This window comes from Motacilla alba, chromosome 18 (genome assembly GCF_015832195.1).
Source record: "Motacilla alba alba isolate MOTALB_02 chromosome 18, Motacilla_alba_V1.0_pri, whole genome shotgun sequence".
NCBI classification, from domain to species: domain Eukaryota; kingdom Metazoa; phylum Chordata; class Aves; order Passeriformes; family Motacillidae; genus Motacilla; species Motacilla alba.
In genome coordinates, this window is record NC_052033.1 from 4,931,295 (window position 1) to 4,955,501 (window position 24,207).

Genomic DNA, 24,207 nt, shown 5'->3' on the forward strand with positions numbered 1-24,207 from the left:
GTGCACACCCAGAAAGGCCCTGGTGGCCTTTCCCTGCCTCAAACACAAGATTTTGGCTTCCACTGTCTCTAAGAGAGAAAGAAGAGACAACCCCAGGCCTGTCCTTGCCCCCAGGGAAGCCCCTTTGATCAGGCCAAGTCACAAATGCACAGTGGATGGGTGAGCAATGGGATCTCCAGAAGACAAAAGGCTCCCTTTCCTTTTGACAGCTGGCTCTGGAGCAGCCCCAGGGATCTCCTGGTGCAGCAGAGATCCAGGTGCTCCGTGCCCAGCCTGCGGCCATCTCCCTGCAGCTCCAAGGAAAAGGAGCTCCAGGAGGCTCTCAGAGCAGCTGCCAGCCCTGGGCTGACAGTGTGGGGCACGCTGGCTGGTGTGGGAGCCTTGAATGAGCTAGAGATGGGACCTGTGAGCTGCTTTAGATGATGGGATTTATCTTCCTTATCTTCTACACAGGCAGGACGGGTGAGTCCTGCTCACATCTTCACCACATGGCTCACAAGATCACAAGACCTCTAGTGACAACACCTCTTAAGGAGTTATTGACCAATAAAACATTGATAACAAGGATATTTATGCTTTTTGACCCAACCCTTAAATATTTTTCCTATGGACTCATGCTACAGCGTGAGCTTTCTTAGCCAATCATGTTATGGCACACAAACCTACAGCAGGGCACTCTAAAACTTCTTGTTACCTTTGTAACCACTTTTATTTTCTATATCTTAAACTCTAAAACTCTAAACTTTCCTCTGCTTAGCTTAACGTGTCTCTGCTTTAAACTCCAAATCCACATTCTCCCTTCTGTCACCTGAGTTTGGGAGCCTTTTCCAAGTCTCAGATCAAATCCTGGGTTTAATTCTAAGCTTAGGCTTCCAGTCCCAAAGCTCTGAGAGCTCCCTGCATTTCAGACCCCAGCAGGCCTGGAGAGCCCATCCCAGAAGGCTCTGTCCAGAGTCCTGGGCAGCAGGACACGAGCCCCTCAGTGTGGCACTCACATTCTCTGGAAAAATCCCTGCAGCCAGGGTTTTCCTCCTGGGAAGCTGAGAAGCCTCAGAGAAAAGGAAAACAATTCTTATCTCATTTGCTTCTCCTGTGTTTTGCTGCTTTGGAATGTGTCTGGAGATTGTTTACCCACAGGTTTCATTGGATTCTGCTGTGAGTTCTTTTGACTCTTTGGCCAATCAGGGCCAAGCTGTTTCTGTACTCTGGAAAGAGTCACGAGTTTCATTATTATCTTCTTTAGCAGAGTTTAGTATTCTTTAATACAATATAGATCATAAAATAATCAATTAGCCTTCTGAGCACATGGAATCAGACTCATCATTCCTGCCTGCCGGGGGGTCCCTGCTAATCCAGTACCTCAGCTCTGCTATCTCAGTGCTCCTTGCCCAAGGTGACACCAGGGACTGAGGGGGTTCTGCTGCTGTCCCCCCATCCCTTCCCACAGCACTGCAGCCACTGGAATGTTTTCCACGGCCTCCCCCTGTCCTCCCACCTGGCTGCTCCCAGGGCTATAAAAACCAGAGCTGTCCAGACTCTGCTGAGAAATGGACGGGCCGTGGCTGAGGGAGGTTAAATAATTCAGAGAGGCTTGAAATGTCCTATTGCGTCATGGAATGTTCCTGCCCGGCTCCCAGGCCCCTCTGCACATCCCACTGATCCTATTTCCCAGTCAATACAATTAGGTGTCAGAGTATGCAAGGCTCGGGATTCGTCTGGAATCAGGATGTGGGTGATCTTAACCGAGGCAGCACGGAAATCATCCGAAATTATCCAGGATAAACAGAAAGGGATTCATTGAGATGCAGCGGGCTCGGGCTCACAGCTCCCCATTGATGGGATTTCTAACAAGTGTTTAAGGACCCAGCACACCTAACTCTCGATTTTTGCAAATCTATTCACGGCAAGTTACAGGTGCAGGTGTGAAAGGAATGATCCTCAAGTGCTGCCTTTGCTGTAATAATGAGTCTGCTGCGAGTGTGGATTACTAATGATGGGGGCAGGCAGTAAATTCCAGCCTGGAGCTGATTCACTGCGTGTTGTGTAGCTGTGCCGGGCCGAGGAAGTTGTGACAGGTGTAATATAAGACCCCAAAATAACAAATTAAGGGTACAAAGCAGAGCTTCGGGAAGGGAACTGGAGCACAGAGCTGCAAGCCAAGCAACGGGGAACCAGCCATGGCAGCGGGGAGCCAGGGCAGTGTTGGAGGGAGGAATCAGAACTCTCAAACTGCTAATGAGGAGCAAATTAATAAATCTCTTCTCTCCCACTCATCTCTGAATCATATTTGCAGCCAATGGAGCGGCAGCCCCGCTGGTCCCGAGCTGGTGGCTGTAAGAGGGGCTCAGTTTGGGGTGCCCCAAGGCAGCAGGGGGGCCAGAGGGGCAGTGGGGCCAGCCCCAGTGCCCCAGCCTGCAACAGCTCCATGCTCTCAGTCAGCTGAGGTGTCTGCACTGAGATTGGTTTGCACATCACAAGTTCAAATGCTCGGGGGGAGCTTCTGCTGCTCAGTCACAGGCTGGCTGTGCCCAGCAGGTTTGCACCTTGCCCACGCTGAGGGTGATGCCAGCACAGGGGGCTGGGGCTCTGCAGCCACAGCCCCTGCCCTGCACTCGTGGCTCATCCCTTCCTCTCCTTCCTGCCTGCTGGCACTGCAGCAGAACATCCTCAGAGCAAGGTTGAGCAAGAAAAACTTAAAAAAAACTTCCTGGAGATGCCCTGGCTCAGAGCACACCTGCCAGGGAATCCAGGCACAGCCTGGGACCAAGGGGGAGAGGTTCCATTTCTGGATGTGTTCTTGGGCAGCTCGGGGCACATCTGACTTCTCCTGAGCTTTCCTGCCTCTGCAGCCCCTCCAGGATCTGCCAGGAGCTCACAGGGAGGGAGCAGATTGTGGGAACAGTTCTGTTTCCCCCATGGAATGACCCTGCAGAAGAGCCTGAACCCCCCAGTTCCTCGTGCCTCACCCCCCTGCCCTGGCACTCAGTTCAACTGGGAAATTCTGCTTTTTCCAGAAAACACCCTCCCTGTTTTCCACGCTCCTGCAGAGCTACCAGGAAGGCAAAGAAGCTGCTGAGTGCTGACCAGAGGTCATCATCTGCCCTACAGAGCCCCTGCTGCTGGGCCAGCCTGCTGGAACTCAGGAGCTCCATTCCCCTGGGAAACTATTGGCAAGGTCTGAGACTGGGAGTAAAAAACCACAACCAAAAACAAAGTAAAAATCGTGCTTTTACCCAAAACCCAGCAACATGATGCGGGGTAGGCAGTGTGCAGTGGATGAGTTCCCTCTCCAGGGTGTTCATCCCTGTGGCTGCTGATCCCCTCCAGGCTGGGTGGCTGCCACAGCTCTGGGGAGCCCTGAGGGCACAGCCCGGGCCAGGCTGGGACACAGGCAGTGCCAGGATGCCCAGAACAGGCTGAGGAAGCTGGGGTTTAAATCACAGAGGGGTGAGCTCTGCCTCCCACCTGTGTCCCCGGAGCACCGCACCCTCCCACGGCAGCACCAGCAGCAGGAGCTGCTCCCACGCAGGAGTGTGGGACCCATCCTCCCTCTCGGGGGGCTCAGGTGCCCTGTGCCCTCCCGGTGAACTCCTCAGAGGTGCTGCTGTTTCATTCCACACTGGATTAAAAGCTGCTCCCTCAGAACCAACCATCCAACTTCCTCCTACCTAACCTGGGATGAGATCAGCCCTGCCTTGAGCCTCACCACGGGGACTTCTACAGCCTGAAGAGCCAGGATTCACCCCTCTAGACAGCAGAGGAACTGCCCATGGCTTGGAGAACACACACTGGAACGGCTCCAGAGCCCTCAGATGGCCGGCAGTGCTGCACGGCCCAGTGGAAGGTCATGGAAGAGCCATAAATCCCCATCCTGCCCAGCCTGGCCGTGGCAGCCGTGGGAATCTGCTGCTCTGGTATCCATGGTGCTCTGGCATGTCTCACGTCTTTGTCTTCTGCCCGAAATAGACGAGCTCTTAAATATTACTCAGCACTTGGAGTTCTGCCACAGCGCAGAAGACAGTTGAGAAAACACCAAAAATGTGTCTCCCAGCGCAGAGAAATGTTGAGAGAAACTCCACTGGCTTTGGGCAGGGCAGGGGCAGAGCCCTCTGCACAGGCAGGGGGAGCTTGTCTGGCTGAAGTGGAGGGTGTAGCACAGGGGCTGGAACTGGAAAAGGAGACAACCTGCAGAACCTGCTCATCTCAACAGGAACAGGAGAAAAGAGCACAGAACCTGATCATCTCAACAGGAATGGGACAAACTAGCATAGAAGCCACTCATCTAAATAGGAATAGGAGAAAACAGGACCTGTTCATCTCAATAGGAACAGGAGAAAACAGGACAGAGCCTGCTCATCTCAACAGGAATGGGAGAATACAGGACCTGTTCATCTCAACAGGAACAGGAGAAAAGAGCACAGAACCTGCTCATCTCAACAGGAATAGGACAAACTAGCATAGAACCCACTCATCTTAATAGGAATAGGACAAACTATCTCAGAACCTGATCATCTAAATAGGAATAGGAGAAAACAGGACAGAACCTGCTCATCTCAACAGGAATGGGAGAATACAGGACCTGCTCATCTCAACAGGAATAGGAGAAAATAAATAGGAATAGGATAAAAGAGCACAGAACCATGATCATCTCAACAGGAATAGGAGAAACTAGCACAGAACCTGATCATCTAAATAGGAATAGGAGAAAACAGGACAGAACCTGCTCATTTCAACAGGAATAGGAGAAAATTGCACAGAACCTGATCATCTCAATAGGAATAGGAGAAAATTGCACAGAACCTGCTCATCTCAATAGGAATAGGAGAAAATAAATAGGAATAGGACAAAAAAGCACTGAACCTCCTCATCTCAATAGGAATAGGAGAAAACAGGACAGAACCCACTCATGTAAATAGGAATAGGAGAAAAGAGCACAGAACCTGCTCAACAAAATAGGAATGGACAAAAGAGCACAGAACCCACTCATGTAAATAGGAATAGGAGAAAATAGCACAGAACCTGCTCATCTCAATAAGGAATAGGAGAAAATAGCACAGAACCCACCCATCTAAAGCCCTGCTGAAGCTCTCTTATAGGAACTGGGTGGTGACTTCAAGCTGAACTCAGGAAATCTGTCGCACAATATCTCCCCAAATCCAAGCATTTCGGGCACAATGCCAGCAACAGAACCCCTCAGTCCTTTGTGACAGCCCACGAGCCCCCTGGCACAGCACAGACAGACAGTCAGGTCATGTCACGGACAAAGACAGAGCCACACATGAGCACAAGCAGGTCCTGCAGCAGGTGTGAGGTGTTCATCACTCTCAGCACCCCGCACTGGGGGAATTTGCCATTCAGAAACTGGAAATGAACATTACAGCACTGCTCAAAAACCAGGTGGATTTACAGGCAGCTGAAAGGTAAATTCTAAGGCCACTCTGATGTCTATAAACAGCCAGGATATTCATTTCTTCAGAGAACAAAGCCCTTGGTTGTGTTAGGGAGGCAGCCCCTGTCTGAGGGCTGTGGTGGATGAGCAGGCTGCATTCCCACTGCCCCCTTGCCAGGGACAGGAAATGTGCTCTGGAAAAGGTGTGGAAACCCCTGGCCCACCTGCAGGAGAGCAGAGCCTCTGCAGCTACAGGAGGAGAGGAGGGTTTGTTCTCACCTGGGAAGGAACTGGGAGCAGCCTTCTGTCCAGCAAACTGCTGGCAGGTGCCTCAGGGGTGTGAGGTGAGGATAACTCACCTGCCTGAGCCAAAGGGCTGGGTTTACAGCCCTGCTCAGGGATCTCCATGGCTTGGGGGAGGCTACCAGGACACCCCACTCCACGGGCCATCACTGCTGGGGCACCTTTGCTTCCTGACCCCAAAAACGCTCCTGGTGTGGCAGGACATGACCATAAACCCCCCTGGGATGGGGACAGCTTGTGTGGAATGTCACCCCTGGCTCCTTCCTTGAGCCAGTGCAGCTCCCAGCCCACCTGAGGCTCCTCTGCTTCCCTTCCCTCCGTGCAGAGCTGGGCTGGGACTGCAGGGATGGGATTATAAATCTGGGACTGCAGGGGTTGGAGAACAAATCTGGGATTGCAGGGATGGGATTATAAATCTGGGATTGCAGGGATGGGATTATAAATCTGGGATTGCAGGGGTTGGAGAACAAATCTGGGATTGCAGGGATGGGATTATAAATCTGGGATTGCAGGGAGGGGATAACAGATCTGGGATTGCAGGGATGGGATAAGAGATCTGGGATTGCAGGGATTGGATAACAGACCTGGGATTGTGGGGATGGGATAACAGACCTGGGATTGCAGGGATTGGATAACAGATCTGGGATTGCAGGGATGGGATTATAAATCTGGGATTGCAGGGATTGGATAACAGATCTGGGATTGCAGGGATGGGATTATAAATCTGGGATTGCAGGGATGGGATAACAGACCTGGGATTGCAGGGATTGGATAACAGACCTGGGACTGCAGGGATGGGATAACAGATCTGGGATTCTAGGAATTGGATAACAGATCTGGGATTGCAATAATTGGATAACAGATCTGGGATTGCAGGGATGGAATTACAAATCTGGGATTGTAGGGATTGGATTACAAATCTGGGATTACAGGGATGGGATTGCAGACCTGGGATTGCAGGGATGGGATAACAGATCTGGGATTGCAGGGATTGGATTACAAGGCTGGAATTGCAGGGTATTGGATTACAGGATTTTGGATCACAAGTCTGGAATTGCAGGTATTGGATTACAAGTCCCACGGGTGCTGCCTCAGCCTCAGTAAACTTTATTTAAGCACACACAGACATACACAGACAATATACATATATTTGTTTCTTCTCTGACAGTTCTACAGGACCAACACTACTTTGGATGACACTCGTGGAGAACTGGAAAAAGTGCAGGAAATGCAGTTTAAAAAAAAAAAAAGAAAAAATAATAAATAAAAATTAAAATATCAAGGTCTTTTAATAATTTGTGAGTCACGGTCATCCACAGAAACAACACAGGAGCGTTCAACCAGGCGAGCACGAGGACACAGCTCCACATACAGTACATTGGTCTGGAGAGCAGTCTCACATACATTGTGTCTAGGGGGAGTACAGCAGTCTCGGGGACACAGAAGGGGACAGGAATGGCACATGCACCCCCGGTGTCACAGCCAGGCCACCGGTGGCACTGGGGACAGGAGGACGCTCGGAACACGTCTGACTGTGCGCCAGAAAAACTCACCAAACAGGCAACAGCGGCATCAGGGGACACTGCCCGGGGTCGTGGTGGCACCGGGACACGGCTCTGGTGGCACCAGGACCCCCTGGGCGCTCGGTTCTTGGTGTCAAAGCTGTCTCTCCACAGATATTTATATACAGTACATGTACACAGAACATACACACGGCAGGAGATCTTAGTGTTCTCCTGTTTGTACATTATATCACAGGTTAGAGGAACACAGGAAATATAGGCCCCATGAGCTAAAAAGAAATAATTTTATAAAATACTCATCGCCACCCCCTGCCCCACCATCGAAATAAAGAAAGAACTGAAAGAAAACCCAGAAGTCAAAGAAAGGAGCTCCAGCCCCACGGTCTGGGATGTCACTGCCTGCCCTGGGCCAGCTGCCCCGGGGACACAGAGCGGCAGGAGCAGCTCTATCGCCCTGCCAGGACCCGCGGGCCCTGCCCGGCCCTGCCCCGCGTCTCCGAGCTCCGCAGCTCAAGCAACGGTTTCATTTGATTTAGCAAAAAATGGTTTCCACTGTACCCTTCGTGTGTCCTCTTCCTAACGTGACAAAGCCGGAGGAGATGAAGTTGTGGAGATCCGGCCCGCCGCTGCGATAAATGTCCTTCCCATAGTGACCTGCGGGCAGAGAAACGAGCACGCCCTCCGTCACTCTCTCCAAAAACACACACATTTATATCTGGCTTCACCTGGATTTTATGGATATTTAATATATATTTCTATATACATTATATATATAAAATATATAATATATAATATATAATATATAATATATTATATATTATATATTATATATTATATACTATACATTATACATTATACATTATACATTATATTATATATATTATATATTATATATTATATATAATATATAATATATAATATAATATAATATAATATAATATATATTATATTATATTATATTATATTATATTATATTTATATACATTATATTATATATATTATATATTATATATTATATTTATATATATGCATATATATTTTATATATATGTTGTGCATATATATTTTCTATATATGTGTAAATATATGTCTAAAATATACATATATTTTATACATGTATATATATTTCTATATATTCATGTATATAATATAGAATAAAAATATATTAATATAAATGGAATAATTACAATCTTATTAATATAATACTAATATTTTAATAATTATAGAAACATATTTTACATGCATATATTTATATTAAATAGATTCATATATGTATATATATTTATATATTTATTTTTATATAATATATAATAATATAATAATATAATAATAATAATAATATATAATAATGTAATAATGTAATATTATACTATTATAATATTATAATATAATAATATAGATGGAATAATTATAATATTAAGAATAGAATACTATTAATGTAATGAATATAGAAACATATTTTACATGTGTATATTTCTATAAAATAGATTTATTTATGTATATATATTTCGATATATTTTTATGTATATAATAGACAATAATTCAATAATAGAAATGGAATAATTATAATATTGATAATAGAATACTATTAATAAAATAATTATAGAAATATATATTTTACATGTATATATTTCTATTAAATAGATTTATATATATATTGTCCCCAGGTGCCAATGTCCCCCTGTGGCAGGGCTTTGTCCCCAGGTGCCAATGTCCCCTCTCTGCCAGGGCTTTGTCCCCAGGTGCCAATGTCCCCCTGGTGGCAGGGCTTTGTCCTCAGGTGCCAATGTCCCTCTGGTAGCAGGGCTTTGTCCCCAGGTGCCAGTGTCCACTCTATGCCAGGGCTTTGTCCCCAGGTGCCAATGTCCACTCTATGCCAGGGCTTTGTCCCCAGGTGCCAATGTCCCCTCTCTGCCAGGGCTTTGTCCCCAGGTGCCAATGTCCACTCTATGCCAGGGCTTTGTCCCCAGGTGCCAATGTCCCCCTGGTGGCAGGGCTTTGTCCCCAGATGCCAATGTCCACTCTCTGCCAGGGCTTTGTCCCCAGGTGCCAATGTCCCTCTGGTGGCAGGGCTTTGTCCCCAGGTGCCAATGTCCCCCTGGTGGCAGGGCTTTGTCCCCAGGTGCCAGTGTCCCCTCTCTGCCAGGGCTTTGTCCCCAGGTGCCAATGTCCCCCTGGTGGCAGGGCTTTGTCCCCAGGTGCCAGTGTCCCCTCTCTGCCAGGGCTTTGTCCCCAGGTGCCAGTGTCCCCCTGGTGGCAGGGCTTTGTCCCCAGGTGCCAGTGTCCCCTCTATGCCAGGGCTTTGTCCCCAGGTGCCAATGTCCCCCTGGTGGCAGGGCTTTGTCCCCAGGTGCCAATGTCCCCCTGGTGGCAGGGCTTTGTCCCCAGGTGCCAGTGTCCCCCTGTCCAGGCGGGTCCCAGTCCCCATAGCAGCAGCACAGCAAGCTCGGGTTTATTTTGGGTTTGGGGCCAGTTCCTCAAGTGCAACATCCTCCTCAAAAGACTCCCGAGCCTTCCCGGTCCCTGACAACACTGCAGGCTCCAGAGACACGCGGCTTTTAATATGTTAATGCGTTAATGAAGAAAAAAACAGAAAAAAGAGAAAAGAAAAAGAAAGAAAAGGAGCCTGCCGCCCTGTTACCGTGCAGAGCTCTGAAATGAGGACACAGATGATTTTCCAGATACTCTTTATCATCTCCTCCCTTTCTCGTGTTGTTAATTTTTCTGCTCCTGTTATCTCGGGAAGAGGCAGAGATAAGATGGGTGCAGGGCAGGGCAGGGGCGGCCGGGGGGCTGCGGGATGCAGCTGAATCCCAGGGCAGCCCCACTTTGCCCCGGTTTCCTGCCCGAGCTGGGGACAGGGCTGGGGGGGCAGCGGTGGGCAGGAGCAGGAGGGCACCCAGGCTGTGGGGGCACAGCTGGGGCTCTGTCCTGCCTGGCCCACGTGTTCCACAGCCCTGCTCTGCTTTGCAAAAGGAAAAAAAAAACCAAAGCTTTTGGGGTTTGTTCTGTTTGTTCTGTTTGTTCTGCTCCCTCCCCATTTCAGGCTCTCTGGCAGCACCTTGGGAACGGGAGAGGCTTTGGAACCTTCCCTGTTGCCCTCGCAGCCACTCGCTGTCCCCAGAGCCCCTGCAGGGCTGTGGGGTTATGAGAACCCAAAGGCCAGCACCCCCCTGCCCCCAAGGTCCCCAAATGTCACAGAATCCCACAATGGCTTGGGCTGGAAGGGATCAAAGCCCACCCAGCGCCACCCCTGCCATGGCAGGGACACCTCCCACTGTCCCAGGCGCTCCCAGCCCCATCCAGCCTGGCCTGGGGCACTGCCAGGGATCCAGGGACACCCTGTGCCAGGCCTGCCCACCCTGCCAGGGACAATTCCCAATTCCCAGGATCCCATCCAGCCCTGCCCTGGGTCAGTCTGAAGCCACTCCCTGGGTCCTGTCCCCATCCCCTGTCAATTCTCTCTCTCCATCGTTCCTGCAGCTCCTTCAGGCCCTGCAAGGCCACCCTGAGCTCAGCCCAAAGCTCCTCCTGCCCAGGTGGGCAATGCCAGCTGTGCCAGCCTCTCTGAGCTCAGCCCAAAGCTCCTCCTGCCCAGGTGGGCAATGCCAGCTGTGCCAGCCTCTCCTGCCAGCAGAGCTGCTCCATCCCTGGCATCATCCTGGAGCCTGCTCTCTGCAGCTCCTCCTGTGCTGGGGCAGCTCTGCAGGTGGGGTTTGTGCAGGTGAGGTTTGTGCAGGTGAGGTCCCTGCAGGTGGGGTCTCTGCAGGTGGGGTCTCTGCAGGTGAGGTCTCACCTGAGCCCCTCAGTTCTCCCCCAGGGGGTCTGAGCAGGCTCCAGCCCCATCCCCAGCAGGTGCCAGGCCAGGAGAGGCTGGCACAGGCTCTGCCACCCTGGGGTGCTGCTGGAGAGCCTCAGGGGAGCTCCCAGGGCAGGCAGGAGGTGCTGGCACTTGTGACAAATGTTCTGATGGAGAAACCATCCCACTCCCTTCCTTTTTCTGGTCGAGGTCAGCCCAGTGCTCCCTGCCAGTGTCAGCAAACACGCACAGAATGTTTCCACAGCTCTGGGAGTGCTGGCAGCTCCCAGTTTTCTTCTCCCAGCTGTGGCAATGAGAGGTGGTGGCAAAAACCCCCCAGAAACTCCCCGGGAAGAGCACCCAGAACAAAGCAAGAGGGATTTTCTGCCCCCATGGCAAACATGGTGGGCTCTCTCCCTTCTCCTCCTACCTCCCTCCTGCAAGCTCTGCTCCTGGATTCCTGGGAAAGGAGGCAGAGCTCTGGAATTGTTTCTGCTGCTCCTGAGGAGCCTCCAGAGGAGCTCCGGGGCTGCAGTGCCCAACTGGATTTCCTTTTCTCTATCACTCTTCTAAAAAAGTGCTGCATTTCTCCTTTCCAGGGAGCCAATTGCTGCTCCTGTCCCAGGAATCTCTGTGCTCCCAGGGCCAGCCACTCGAGCAGTGCCACAGATTCCCTGTTTTAAACTGCCAGGATAAAAGAGCCACACAAACATTGCTGCTACCTCCAGCTGAAATCAGCTGCCTCTTACAATTCCCTCCGGAGAACCTGCTTAAGGCAGATCAAGAAGGGGAAGTTTATTAAAAAGCAAACATTTACTGGCAGATTGAGGATTCTTCATCAGCCATTTGCTCTCTGAACCTTGCTCTGCCCCTGCTTATGGAACATTGTAGTTCAATTAAAACATCCCTGTGATAACGAGCCATTAGCATTTGAACAGGAGTTACATTTTCCCAGGAGGAACTCAGATTTGCAGACTTCAAGCAGCATGACTTTTCCCTTTCCACGGGTCTATTACAGGACGCCACGTTTGCTTTTTGGTTTGGTTTTTTTTTATGGCTGCTCACTTGTGATCATTTCCTTTGGCCTTGCCAAATTCTGGGAGAATTCTGGGAGGGATTTTTCCTTTCAGAGGGGCCTGGGGGCTGCTGGGGGGCCAAATCCAGGTGTTGTTATTCCATTTATTTGCCACAATCCCATGCTGGGCGGGGTGTTTCCCACTGGAAGTGAAGGGTCCCTTGGGGCAATCCCAAATGCAGGTGCCCAGCAGAGCAGTGGCAGCACAGACAGGGAAATTCCCCATTTCCTTCTCCACTGGAGTGGAGGTTTTCCTCCTTTCTGCCTCCAGCTGTGCCCTCCCCGAGGTGCTGGGAGTCCTTGCAGAGCTGCCAGAGGGGCTCAGCCACGAGCTGCTGGAGCTGCCTGTGCCGTGGGCAGGGAAGGAGCTCCTGGAACTCATCCCAGGTGTTCCCCCAGACCAGGCTGAACCTCGGTGCTGCCCTCTGCCCCACGGTGAGAGAGCTAAAAAATCCCAAACTCCTTGAGAAAGCGGTGCAGATGGGGTGATTTTCATTCTGTTTCAGATTCCAGGGGTTTTTTTGTAGACTCACAGAATGGTTTGGGCTGGGAGGGACCTTAAAGCTCTTCCAGTGCCACCCCTGCCACGGCAGGGACACCTCCCACTGTCCCAGAAGTTCAACACAGCTCCAAATTCCCAGCAGGGACTGAAACAGGGTGGAATTTCACTTCTGTTGTGAACAGGTAGAGGAATTATAAAAGAAAGGCCTCATAAAATCAGGGGCCTGCTCTGTCAGATTAATATCCAGCCTGTCACTTCTAAGGGCAGTTTGCAAGTTCTCCTATGAAAACAGCTTGAGAAATAAAGTTCATTGACACAACAATCTATTCCTGGGGGTGAAAAACGAGTGCACCTGGATAAACAACAAGGTCTGTCCCATGGGAATGAGTGGAAAAAAATATGTAACTAACCAAAAATACAGAAGTTTGATAGGTGTGCAAAATGCCATGCACTGACCAATGAACTGCGTGGGAATGTAATGTCAACCAAAAAGATCTGGCACAATAATAATAATAATAATAATAATAATAATAATAATAATAATAATAATAATAATAATAATAATAATAATAATAATAATAATAATAATAATCCTATAAATGACCTATGCAATAAAGATTTGGCTTTTCCTGCATGAAGAAAAATGGAGTCCTGGCTCATTTATTGCAACACACCTCTTCCCCCCCTCTCCTCTGGTTACAGGAGAGCGGAGTGCTCTGCCTGCCACACAAAAAAAAAGGGCAAATTCTTCAGGGCACGGAGCTCAGAGGGAACATTTCATTACAAAGGCATCCTACAGAACTCACATATGGAACAAGCTCGGCCACAAACTGCAATTACAGCCCCAGCTCTGCTTTAACAGAATTATTAGAGCTGAACTAAAATGCTGTTATCCACCTCTTGGAAATGTTATTAGTGAGCACAGCTTACATCACCCCGAGAAGGGCAGACAGGGACTGGCGTGGACAGACTTCTGCAAGCTGCACCGAGGTCTGACCTCAGCCTCCTCACAAACTGCCCTGGGGCAAAGAGCCCTGCACCCAGGGAGGAGCCCTCCCATCCAGCTCCCAGCTCAGACTCGCTGGCAGACAGATCTCTGCAGGAAAAGGGAAAAAACCTTTCATTTTGGGGGGGATCCTCAGCTGCCCTGCTTCTGGGGCTGCTCATTTCTGCTGGAGGGATCCTTTTGGGGCTGTTTTACACACAGCAGAGCTGGAAGGATCCTTTTTGGGCTGTTTTACACACAGCAGAGCTGGAGGGATCCTTTTGGGGCTGTTCCCCCATGACAGAGCTGGAAGGATCCTTTTGGGGCTGTTTTACACACAGCAGAGCTGGAAGGATCCTTTTGGGGCTGCTTTACACATAACACAGCTGGAGGGATCCTTTTGGGGCTGTTCCCCCCATAACAGAGCTGGAAGGATCCTTTTGGGGCTGTTTTACACACAGCACAGCTGGAGGGATCCTTTTGGGGCTGTTTCCCCCATAACAGACCTGGAGGGATGCTTTTGGGGCTGTTTTACACAGAGAACAGCCCCAGCCCAAGGGCACGAGCTGCCACAAGGGCTGGGAGGCGTTTGCAGAGTGCTCTGCCCCATCCCCTGCCCTGCCTCTCACACTGGGGCATCTTGGAACACAAGGGAGGCTCAGACCAAACCCTCAGAGAAATTCCTGCCCCCAGAGGTGCCCGGGGCAGCCAGGGGCCCCCCACCCACCCCAGTTTGGGGAATTTGGGGGTGTCAGACACAGCTACAAGTTGGAAGGAGTGTTTGCAGCCACGTCAGGCACCTGGGAGCTTCTCTTGGGCTCTGCCCAGACCTGCCCAGCCAAAGGCACACCTGGCCAGCCCGGGCTCCTGGGATATTGGGAGGGATATTGGGATAATGGGAAGGATATTGGGAGGGATATTGGGAAGGAAATTGGGAAGGAATTGCTCCCAGTGAGGGTGGGGAGGGCCTGGCACAGGGTGCCCAGGGAAGCTGTGGCTGCTCCATCCTTGGAATGCTCACCCAAGTGACTTTGATTGGGGTCAGATTGGCAGGGGCAGGGCAGGGAGCCATGCCCAGAGCACACAGAGGGAATCTGCTGGCCCAGCCTCTCCTGGAATGGGACAACAGCAGCAGCTCCCTGTGCCCTGCTGTGGGATGAACCCCAGGAGTGCCTTCAGCAGGGGCTGCTCCAGGCCCCATCCCCTCCCTGAACACTTTGTACCCCCGGAACTGAGCTCAGGGGCTGGGGAGCCCAGCCAAGCTGTGCTGCTTCTGCTGGAGACTCATTTAGAGAGATCCTCATATTCCCCTCCTAATTAATTTGTTCTGTTCGCCTGCGACCGAACTGGCTTTTGTTCTTCGGGAGCTCCTCAAAAATTAGCTGCAATACCTGATGGAATTTAATTATATAGGCTAAGGAAAGTGATTAAGGGCACAGGGAGAGCTGATCACACCTCCCAGGCTTCAAGGGTATCAGCAGAAGGGAGGCAGAACCTGCTCCTCTCAGGCGGAGGGAGAATATTGAGGAGGGACTGTCCCAGCAGGGATCTGAGGCTGGAGATCAACATTCCCTGGAATCAGAGAGCCTTTGGAGGGCCAGCTGTGCACAACTAAGGCTGCCCAGATCTGCCTCAGGCACCATTCCAGGGAAGTTAGGTGTGCACATCAGCCCTGGCCCTGCGTGGCAGCTCTGGATCCTCTTCAATGCCCTCGGGAGCTGGGGGGGGCCAGGCTGCAAGGGGAGCATCCCCCAGCACAGCTCAGATCAGGGGGGACTGACCCTGATCTCCGCCAGGATCGGCTTGATCCAGAGCCTGGGACCACAAATCCCAGCTCCCAGTGGGACAGCTGAGCCACCCAGGCTGCTAAACATGGGGGGCTCAGGAGCTGGGGGATCTTGGGGTAAACTTCACAGGAATCCTGTAAAACTGCACACTAAACATGGAGGGATCCAGGAGCTGGGGGATCTTGGGGTAAACTTCACAGGAATCCTGTAAAACTGCACAAAATTTCCTTGTTAAACATGAGAGGGATTCAGGAATTTGGGGATCTTGGGGTAAACTTCACAGGAATTCTGTAAAACTGCTCAGTTTCCTGCTAAACATGGGGGGATCCAGGAATTGGGGAACATGGGGTAAACTTCACAGGAATTCTGTAAAACTGCACAAAATTTCCCTGTTAAACATGAGAAGGGTTCAGGAATTGGGGATCATAGGGTAAACTTTACAGGAATTCTGTAAAACTGCACAAAATTTCCCCGTTAAACATGAGAGGGATTCAAGAATTAGAGGCTCATGTACCAAACTTTATAGGAATTCTGTAAAACTGCTCAGTTTCCTGCTAAACATGAGGGGGATCCAGGATTTGGAGATCATGGGGTAAACTTCACAGGAATTCTGTAAAACTGCACAAAATTTCCCTGTTAAACATGAGAAGGATTCAGGAATTTGGGGATCTTGGGCCAAACTTTATAGGAATTCTGTAAAATGCACAATTCCCTGCTGAACATGAGGGGGATCCAGGAATTGGGGATTATGGGGTAAACTTTGACAGGAATTCTGTAAAACTGCACAATTCCCTGCTAAACATGAGGGGGATCCAGGAATTGGGGATTATGGGGTAAACTTTGACAGGAATTCTGTAAAACTGCACAATTCCCTGCTGAACATGAGGGGGATTTAGGAATTGGGGGATCTTGGGCCAAACTTTACAGGAATTCTGTAAAACTGCACAGTTCCCTGATAAACTTGGGGGAAATTCAAGAACTGGGGAATCTTGGGGTAAACTTCACAGGAATTCTGTAAAACTGCACAACTCCCTGCTGAACGTGAGGGGGATCCAGGAATTGGGGGTTCCTGGGCCAAACTTTGACAGGAATTCTGCAAAACTGCACAATTGCAGCAGTGCCTGTGCCTCAGCTGAGAACTGGGAAGTGGTGATAACACTGATTTTCTCAGCTGGGCCTTGGGAGCCTCCTTATGAATATTTATGAAGCGCTCTGTTTATAATTGTGAGTAAATAAATGGGTGTGTGGAATCCACAGTCCAAGGATGGGAGCTGCTCTGTTTCACACCCTCAAACGGAGTCATTCATGGTTCCTGCCTTCCTCTGGAAGCAGAGGATTTGGGAAGCACAGCTCCAAGAACTGCCCTCTCAAAGGGAGCTGCAATCAAGAAAGAAAAGCCAGGACTGGACAGAGCTGTGTCCAGCTGCCCCCAGACTGACCCTCACTGACAGAGCTGTGTCCAGCTGCCCCCCAGAGTGACCCTCACTGACAGAGCTGTGTCCAGCTGCCCCCAGACTGACCCTCACTGACAGAGCTGTGTCCAGCTGCCCCCAGACTGACCCTCACTGGACAGAGCTGTGTCCAGCTGCCCCCAGAGTGACCCTCATGGACAGAGCTGTGTCCAGCTGCCCCCCAGAGTGACCCTCACTGGACAGAGCTGTGTCCAGCTGCCCCCAGAGTGACCCTCACTGGACAGAGCTGTGTCCAGCTGCCCCCAGACTGACCCTCACTGGACAGAGCTGTGTCCAGCTGCCCCCAGAGTGACCCTCACTGGACAGAGCTGTGTCCAGCTGCCCCCAGAGTGACCCTCATGGACAGAGCTGTGTCCAGCTGCCCCCAGAGTGACCCTCACTGGACAGAGCTGTGTCCAGCTGCCCCCAGAGTGACCCTCATGGACAGAGCTGTGTCCAGCTGCCCCCAGAGTGACCCTCACTGACAGAGCTGTGTCCAGCTGCCCCCAGACTGACCCTCACTGACAGAGCTGTGTCCAGCTGCCCCCAGAGTGACCCTCATGGACAGAGCTGTGTCCAGCTGCCCCCAGACTGACCCTCACTGACAGAGCTGTGTCCAGCTGCCCCCCAGAGTGACCCTCATGGACAGAGCTGTGTCCAGCTGCCCCCAGACTGACCCTCACTGACAGAGCTGTGTCCAGCTGCCCCCCAGACTGACCCTCACTGGACAGAGCTGTGTCCAGCTGCCCCCAGACTGACCCTCATGGACAGAGCTGTGTCCAGCTGCCCCCCAGAGTGACCCTCATGGACAGAGCTGTGTCCAGCTGCCCCCCAGAGTGACCCTCATGGACAGAGCTGTGTCCAGCTGCCCCCAGACTGACCCTCACTGGACAGAGCTGTGTCCAGCTGCCCCCCAGACTGACCCTCACTGGACAGAGCTGTGTCCAGCTGCCCCCCAGAGTGACCCTCACTGGACAGAGCTGTGTCCAGCCCCCCCAAAACTGACCCTCACTGACAGAGCTGTGTCCAGCTGCCCCCAGAGTGACCCTCACTGGACAGAGCTGTGTCCAGCCCCCCCAAAACTGACCCTCACTGACAGAGCTGTGTCCAGCTGCCCCCAGAGTGACCCTCATGGACAGAGCTGTGTCCAGCTGCCCCCAGACTGACCCTCATGGACAGAGCTGTGTCCAGCTGCCCCCAGAGTGACCCTCATGGACAGAGCTGTGTCCAGCTGCCCCCAGAGTGACCCTCATGGACAGAGCTGTGTCCAGCCCCCCAGACTGACCCTCACTGGACAGAGCTGTGTCCAGCCCCCCAGACTGACCCTCATGGACAGAGCTGTGTCCAGCTGCCCCCAGAGTGACCCTCATGGACAGAGCTGTGTCCAGCTGCCCCCAGACTGACCCTCATGGACAGAGCTGTGTCCAGCTGCCCCCCAGGGCTGGTTTTGCTCCCTTCCCTGAGAAGAGCCTTCAGGCCACCTTGCTTTTTGGACTATTTCCTGTTTGTCTGGATTGCTAATGCCAGAGTAATTACTTAGGAAAATTCCTTAATCAAAATCACACTTGTGGAGGTAATGAGCAAATGGGTCAAGGAGAGCAGCGTGCCCCAGGAGCAGGAGCTGCCTCCCTGAGCAGCTGCAGAGCTGCAGGGCAGGATTCACATCCTCCAGGGCAGCACCTGGGCTCTGTCCTGTGTCTCTGCATCCCTCAGGGAGGCAGCCAGCAGGAGCCACCCTCTGAACGCTGCTGCTGTCCCCAGGCTGGGTGCAGAGTCCCCAGGGTGTGAGCTTGGGGCACAGCGGTGCCACCTGAGCCTGTCACAGAGCAGGGTGGCTCTGGGGACCCCAGGCCGTGCTGGAGGGGTGGCGTGGGATGGCCCCTGTGGCCAGGGGTGCCCTCAGGAGCAGGGCAGAGGAGCTGTGGCTCTCTGCAAGGGCCCCAGCAATGCCCTGACGGGAGAGGGCAGTGCAATTGCAGCTCATCAGCAATGCAGGAGCGCGAACCAGGAGCGGGCTGGCAGCAGGCAGTGAAACATGAACGCCTGACAGCTGCTGCAAGGGAAATATTTCATCAGCTCCAGCGAGGATCACTCTGACAATTACGCTGGAGTGATGCTCACAGGTGTCACCTGCCACTGAAGGCAGGGCTGGGAGCTGCCTGTGCCAGCAGCTGGACCTGTGGGTCCAGCTCAGGAGAGTCTCAGGTTCCATGCATTCCTGCAGCTGGCAGACACTGAAAGGCACGCTCTGGATACTCAATATTTACCTCGGTGCTCTTGGGAGGGGCCTCTCTGAGCCCTGGGGCAGCACCTGGGACTGGCAGTGCTGGAACATCTCTGGGGGTTCTTTTAGAGAGCAGCTCTTATCCACAGAAGTGATTTACCACCAGAGATAGAGGTGTCGGCACAGCTGACAAGCCAGGGACAGATTTGGGGAGAGAGAGCTGCAAAAGGCCAGCCACATATTTTAGAGTTATTTTCCTGAGGAGGATTTGATGAGATGTGAACTTCATTATTTGCTAATGTTGCAGCACAGAGCCTTGTCCAAAGCCCAGGAGAGTCAGAAGGAATCTTTCCATTAACTTCACTGATTGTGACTGAGATTGTGACAGATGTACTCCCTTTCCCTTTCCTCCTCAAATATTTTAAATCACACAGGACGAGCTGACGTGTCCTTTCCTGGAGGAGGGCATCCTTCCCTCTCAGGGCTGCTCCAATAAATAAATAACCCTGGGGAGCCTTGCAGGTGCCCATGACAAGTCAGAGGGGCTGAGGGTATTAAAGCTTCAGGGAAGGGGAAGTGAGGCAAGAACCACTCAATTCCCAACGTGGCTGAAGGGCCTGAAGGAAACAGAGCCTGCACCAAGGATAAAAGTTGCTTGCGGACAATAAAATCGTCTTCAGCACGAGGCAAACCTTCCTGCTGTGTGCCAGCTTAGAGAAAACCTCCAGAAAATCCCCTCAGCATGTTCCAGAAGGAGGGAACACTATAAAGAAAAACCCATGGCTGTCTGAAACAGTCAGGACACAGCTTTGAGTGACGGGCCAAGGAAACAGAACAACCCTCAGCAGAATCCAGTGAACCAAATCCCTTCAGGTGAACAATCCCCATAACACATTCCACACGTGCAAAAACAGCAGGAGCAGCAGGTAGAGATAAGAATTGTTTTCTCTTCTTCTCTCTGTGCTTGAAAAAACCTGTGAGAGAGAACTGTCTCTCTGTCTGTTCAGAGAATGTGAACGCCACTGTCACCCTCTGCGAGCTGGGCTGGTTCATGGCAAGGGTCCCTGAGAGCTCCCAGAGCCCGTGGCCCTGCTCTGCTGAGGGCTGTGGTACCACCTGCACTGGCAGCTGCATTAAAACAGGGTGAGCCCTGACACAGGGAATGATTGGCACCTGACTGCATTGATTCAGAATGCTGAACAACTGCTCTATTAAACTATTCTATTTATTAAACTATATTATATTGCATTATATGATACTATATTTATATTTATTTCTATTGCTGTAATAAACTATTCTATTTATTAAACTATATTACATTATATGATACTATATTTATATTCATTTCTATTGCTTTATTAAACTATTCTGTTTATTAAACTATATTATATTGCATTATACCATACTATATTTATATTTATTTCTATTGCTTTATTAAACTATTCTATTTATTAAACTATATTATATTACATTACATGATCCTATATTTATATTTATTTCTATAGCTTCATTTAAATCCCTTCAGGTGAACAATCCCCATTACACATTCCACACGTGCAAAAACAGCAGGAGCAGCGAGTAGAGAGAAGAATTCACACAGAGAATGTGAATGCCACTGTCACCCTCTGCGAGCTGGGCTGGCTCTCCATGGCAAGGGTCCCTCAGAGCCCGTGGCCACTGCTCTGGTGGGGTTTTTTCCACTGGGCCCCTCTGCAGTTCACTGCTCCGGGTGACAATGCCAAGGATAAAGCAGCCAGCCTTTGTTCCAGTGCATTTTTGTGCAGTTTAAAGTGAAAACAACCCAGCTGGGAACTGAAGGAAGCTGACGGTGATGGAAGCAGAGCATAGATTGAGCTGCAATACCTGGGCAGGGGTCCAGCGAGAGGGGAGGGGGTGTTCACTGATTCTGGCACACTCCAATGGAGCTCTGCTTCCAGCTCCTCACCTCTGTTTACACTTCCATGGAGTGTGATAGGATCGGCAATCAGGAGCCAGGAGAGGCCCCACACGCACAGTGTGCTTATAAAGATTTCATTCTTCACTGTGTCAAAAAGCAACTTTCTGGAGGCCAGTTTAATTGCTGTCAATACCGGTTGCAAATTTGCCTTAACATTTTAAATTGATGTTTTCTGTAAACTGCTCTGATTAATGGGAGGAAAAAGATTGTGTTTCTGCCTTTCTCCTGAAGATCTAATGGAGGTAACAAACAATAATTGATCTGGCAGGACACGGAGAGGCAAACAGGGAGGCTCAAACCTGCTGCAGAAATGATTTTACCTGTCCGCAGCTACAGAATGGCACAGCTGGTTAGGCAGCAGGCTTGCTTGGGTTTGCTCCCTGAGGAGACTCTCAGCAGCTTGGACTCAAGTTCCTTAACTGCAGGCACAGGAGTTTGGCTTTGGGGGAGGACATTGAGAACCTGGAGGGAATCTGGAATTCCCTGGGCTTTGGGGAAGGCATTGAGAACCAGGAATGATCCTGGATCCCCTGGGCTTGGAGGAAGGCACTGATAACCTGGAATGATCCTGGATCCTCTGGGGTTTAGGGGAAGGCACTGATAACCTGGAATGATCCTGGATCCTCTGGGGTTTAGGGGAAGGCATTGATAACCCAGAATGAACCTGGATCCCTGGGCTTTGGGGGAAGGCACTGATAACCCAGAGGGAACCTGGATCCCCTGGGCTTTGGGGGAGGGTTCTGATAACCTGGATCCCCTGGGCTTTAGGAAAGGCACTGATAACCCAGAGGGAACCTGGATCCCTGGGCTTTAGGAAAGGCACTGATAACCCAGAGGGAACCTGGATCCCTGGGCTTTGGGAAATGGAGCAGGGCCAGGGGCACAGAGCCCCTTCCCCACGTGCTGCTCAGGGTGGGAGTGCTCCCCACGCTGCTCTGGGCTTGGCTGGAGATGTTTGCCACCATTCCCATGAAGATTTAAGGCCTCCCCTGCACTTGTTCCCATTCAGAAGGAGCTCAGGATGTGCCTCTGGGTGCGAGGCACTGCTGAAAGCAGCACTTTGAATGCAGCCATCCCTGGAACATCCTGACTCAAGCTGCTCATTAAAAGCCTTCCCCAGATAGATCAGGCTAATCAGAGCACCAGCCTGTGCTGCTTGCTGCATTCCAAGTGCTGATCCTGGCCAGGAGCTCTCCCCCACACCTGCAGGTCCCAGCACAGGTGAGGAGCAGGTTTTAACCCTGGGGGGAGTCTCCTGTGCTCAGCCCTCCCCCGGCACCTCTGGAGCTGCATCCAGAGCAGCGCGTCCCCTCGGAGAGGCAGCGGGATACTCTGAGAATGAGGAGGCCAACAGAAGATCAAGCCAGGCCTGAGTCTTTCCTCCTGCCAACTTGTCTTGTCACTGCTCTCCCAGGCTCCTGCTCCTGGAGGAGGGCACAGAATTTACCTCCCTGCCTCATGCTGGAGTGGGGGACACCTGGGACCCTTCCCTGCTGAAAGCACTCCACAGGGGGGACAGGGACAGCTCTGTCCTGAACAGATGTGGCTTCCCACATCAGTCTGATGCTCCTGAACATCCCTTAGCAGGCTGGGACTGATGCCACACACAGTCCCATCCCAGTGACCCCAAACTGTGTGCCACACACAGCCCCAATGACCCCAAACTGTGTGCCACACACAGCCCCACTGCCAGGGACCCCAAACTGTGTGCCACACACAGCCCCATCCCAATCCCCACACACTGTGTGCCCACAGGGACACCCTGGCACAGATGCCCAGAGCAGCTGGGGCTGTCCCTGGATCCCTGGCAGTGCCCAAGGCCAGGCTGGACAGTGCTGGGAGCAGCCTGGGACAGTGGGAGGTGTCCCTGGGTCAGTGGAAGGTGTCCCTGCCATGCTTTGTAAGGTCTCTCCCAGCCCAAAGCAGTCTGGAATTCCTTTGGAGCAGCAGGGGGAGATGGACTCCTCGTCTGTGCCCCCAGCAGAACCTGCCCAGGCTGCTCTGCTGGGCCTCTGCAGCCCCAGGCACAGCCACCTCCATTTGTCACTGTCACCCACAATCATCCTGCTGGCTGACACCCAGCCAGCCTCGCGGAGAATGAAGCCAAGGTTTATTTAGCAGGACTTGGGGGCACCCTTCCAATTATAAGTTTGGAAACAAAAGTTCCAAGTCGAACAAACACCAAACTCCATCAGGCCCCGTGCAGCGAGGACAATCCTTCCTGGCTGCTTCACCTCTCCTCCTCTGGGCTGCTCAGACGAGCCACAGCCACCAGACCTGCTGCTTTCCAAAAAACCCTCCAGCCGTGGGCTCCCTGAGCCAATTTGCAGCCCCAGTGAGCAGTGCCTTGCCTGGATCCTGCTGTTCCATATTCCTGCCTCTTTTTCCTCCAGCTCTCCCTATTTCCTTATTATTTTTTTTTAATTTTCTTTTCCCTTTCTTCCCCTCGTCCCCAAAAAACAAGCACTGCAGATCTTCTACTCCCCACCAGGCCTGACCAGCTTTATTCTATTTAAGCCAGGACACATCCTTGTTTCCCAAGTTTTGCTCCTGCCCGGCTGAAAGATTTTGGCACGCACGTGTACAATTTCCCAATGCCAACAATAACCTGAAGTTTAGCTCATAACTGAGCCCTGGCCCCACAGAGCAGTGCCCTGCTCTGACCATAAAACATTACAAGCAAACACGACCCGTAAAGCTGTTTCATGGGCTCTGTGAGGGATCAGCTTGCTGTCTGCCGTGATCTGTGAGCTGACGGGGGCCAAGCTGAGCCAGGAACAAGTTCTTTTGGGCAAGTTCTCCCTTCCCAGCTCTGGCAGGGGCTGCTGAGGGCTCAGTCCTGTCACCCTGATTTCCTAAGACTTTGCTAAGCCTTCTGATGTTTGCATTCTTGTAACAAACTTTCTCACACACAATCCTGCAAATAACTTATGTTTTGCATTCTTTCATGGAGGAGGAGAGAATTGATGGACTCTTGGTCTGTCCAGTGTCATTGGAGAGGTGGCACTGTCACCCTCCAATCCACTGTCACTTTTGGAAAACTATAAATGTTGGAGTCAGAAAATAAAGGTCCCTCTTTTTTGTTCCCCTGGAGAGCAGCAGTGCCCGTGTCGTCTTTTCGTGTCCTATTAGGACACATCCAGCTGGCTGCCCCGGGGGAGCAGAGCCCAGGGCCAGGGAGGGAGGGAGGGAGGCTGGGAGTGCTCTCCTTGG

At 51.4% G+C, this 24,207-nt stretch overlaps 1 protein-coding gene across 4 annotated transcripts in view; it reads right to left on the reverse strand.

Annotated features, from left to right (window-relative positions):
• Positions 1–24,207, reverse strand: part of SHISA6 (shisa family member 6) — a 120,389-nt gene that overhangs the window by 81,234 nt on the left and 14,948 nt on the right. For all 4 annotated transcript variants that reach the window (XR_005259379.1, XM_038157437.1, XM_038157435.1 and 1 more), the window contains one exon: positions 7,774–7,869. Coding sequence is in view for 3 of the 4 variants with exons in the window: in XM_038157437.1 (XP_038013365.1) it covers positions 7,774–7,869 (96 nt within the window). In the remaining variant the exon portion in view is untranslated. The remainder of the gene's footprint in view (positions 1–7,773; positions 7,870–24,207) is intronic.